We start from the raw sequence: 851 nt of genomic DNA, 5'->3' as shown, positions 1-851 counted from the left end.
GGCCAAATAGCTTTTTACGCCGTCCCGGCTGTTGTGTGCGGTAAAACCGTATTCGATTGCTGCGACTACTGCGGCCAGGACGGCGTATTCCAGCACTCTCTGACAGACCACTCTAGATCGGGAGCTCGGCTTGGGCTTTTCGGCAACTGTGGCAAGGATCACAATGTTGTTCAAAGCCATCAAGTCGTTGTATTCTGGCTCATGCATTTTCGAGTTGACTTCTTGTGGGCTCAAGTGTTGCTTCCACAGCAAGTCGTCTCTAGTGACGGACCGCCACTTCTTTATAAATGGTCTCGAAGTACTTTTTACGGCCTGTGCCGGGGCCATAGTCCTCGGAATAATGTCTTCGAAGATTCGATCGGCGACTGGTTGGTCCAAGGCGTCGAGGGGATTCTTGGGCGCCACCAAGCCCTGCCAAATGCTGGTCGCTAAGGAGTCCACAGCTCGGTGGTAGTCAACCGCCCTTGTCTCAAGCAGCCCCGCGCGTTCGTCTAGCTCGATCCTGCTCTGCTTCTTCTGTCGACGCTCGTTCTCGAATTCGAACGCGGGAAGATCGCCCAGGCACTCGTCTTTGGGCGGCAGCACCAGCAGTCGCACGCTATCCTGCACGAGGTGGAACCTCTCAATCGGCTTCTCAAGGTCCTTTGAGTCCGCCACGACCAGAACCTCTAGGGGCGGGCAACTCTTGAGGCCGTCAATCATTGGCACCTTCGCGGTGCAGCCCTCAAGATTCGTCTGCTCACCCCCATCAGTGTACAACACAGACAAGAGCCCGCTTAACTTCAGGCCACTTGCTTCTCCGCATACGTTCGTTTTCATTGAAGAAAGTTTACTTGATTTACCTCTCGGTA

The 851-nt window shown here is 54.5% G+C and overlaps 1 protein-coding gene across 1 annotated transcript; it reads right to left on the bottom strand.

Annotated features, from left to right (window-relative positions):
* Positions 1-162: 162 nt before the first annotated feature.
* GNI_119500 (hypothetical protein) lies at positions 163-819 on the bottom strand (the record flags this gene model as incomplete). The annotated part of the gene is made up of 1 exon (XM_011133519.1): positions 163-819. A coding segment is annotated over one exon (657 nt), but the record flags the coding sequence as incomplete, so codon positions are not given.
* Positions 820-851: the final 32 nt, after the last annotated feature.

The sequence above is a fragment of the Gregarina niphandrodes genome (assembly GCF_000223845.1).
Source record: "Gregarina niphandrodes unplaced genomic scaffold scaffold00029, whole genome shotgun sequence".
In the NCBI taxonomy this organism is placed as follows: Eukaryota; Apicomplexa; class Conoidasida; order Eugregarinorida; family Gregarinidae; genus Gregarina; species Gregarina niphandrodes.
This window is presented reverse-complemented; position numbering and strand designations above follow the sequence as displayed.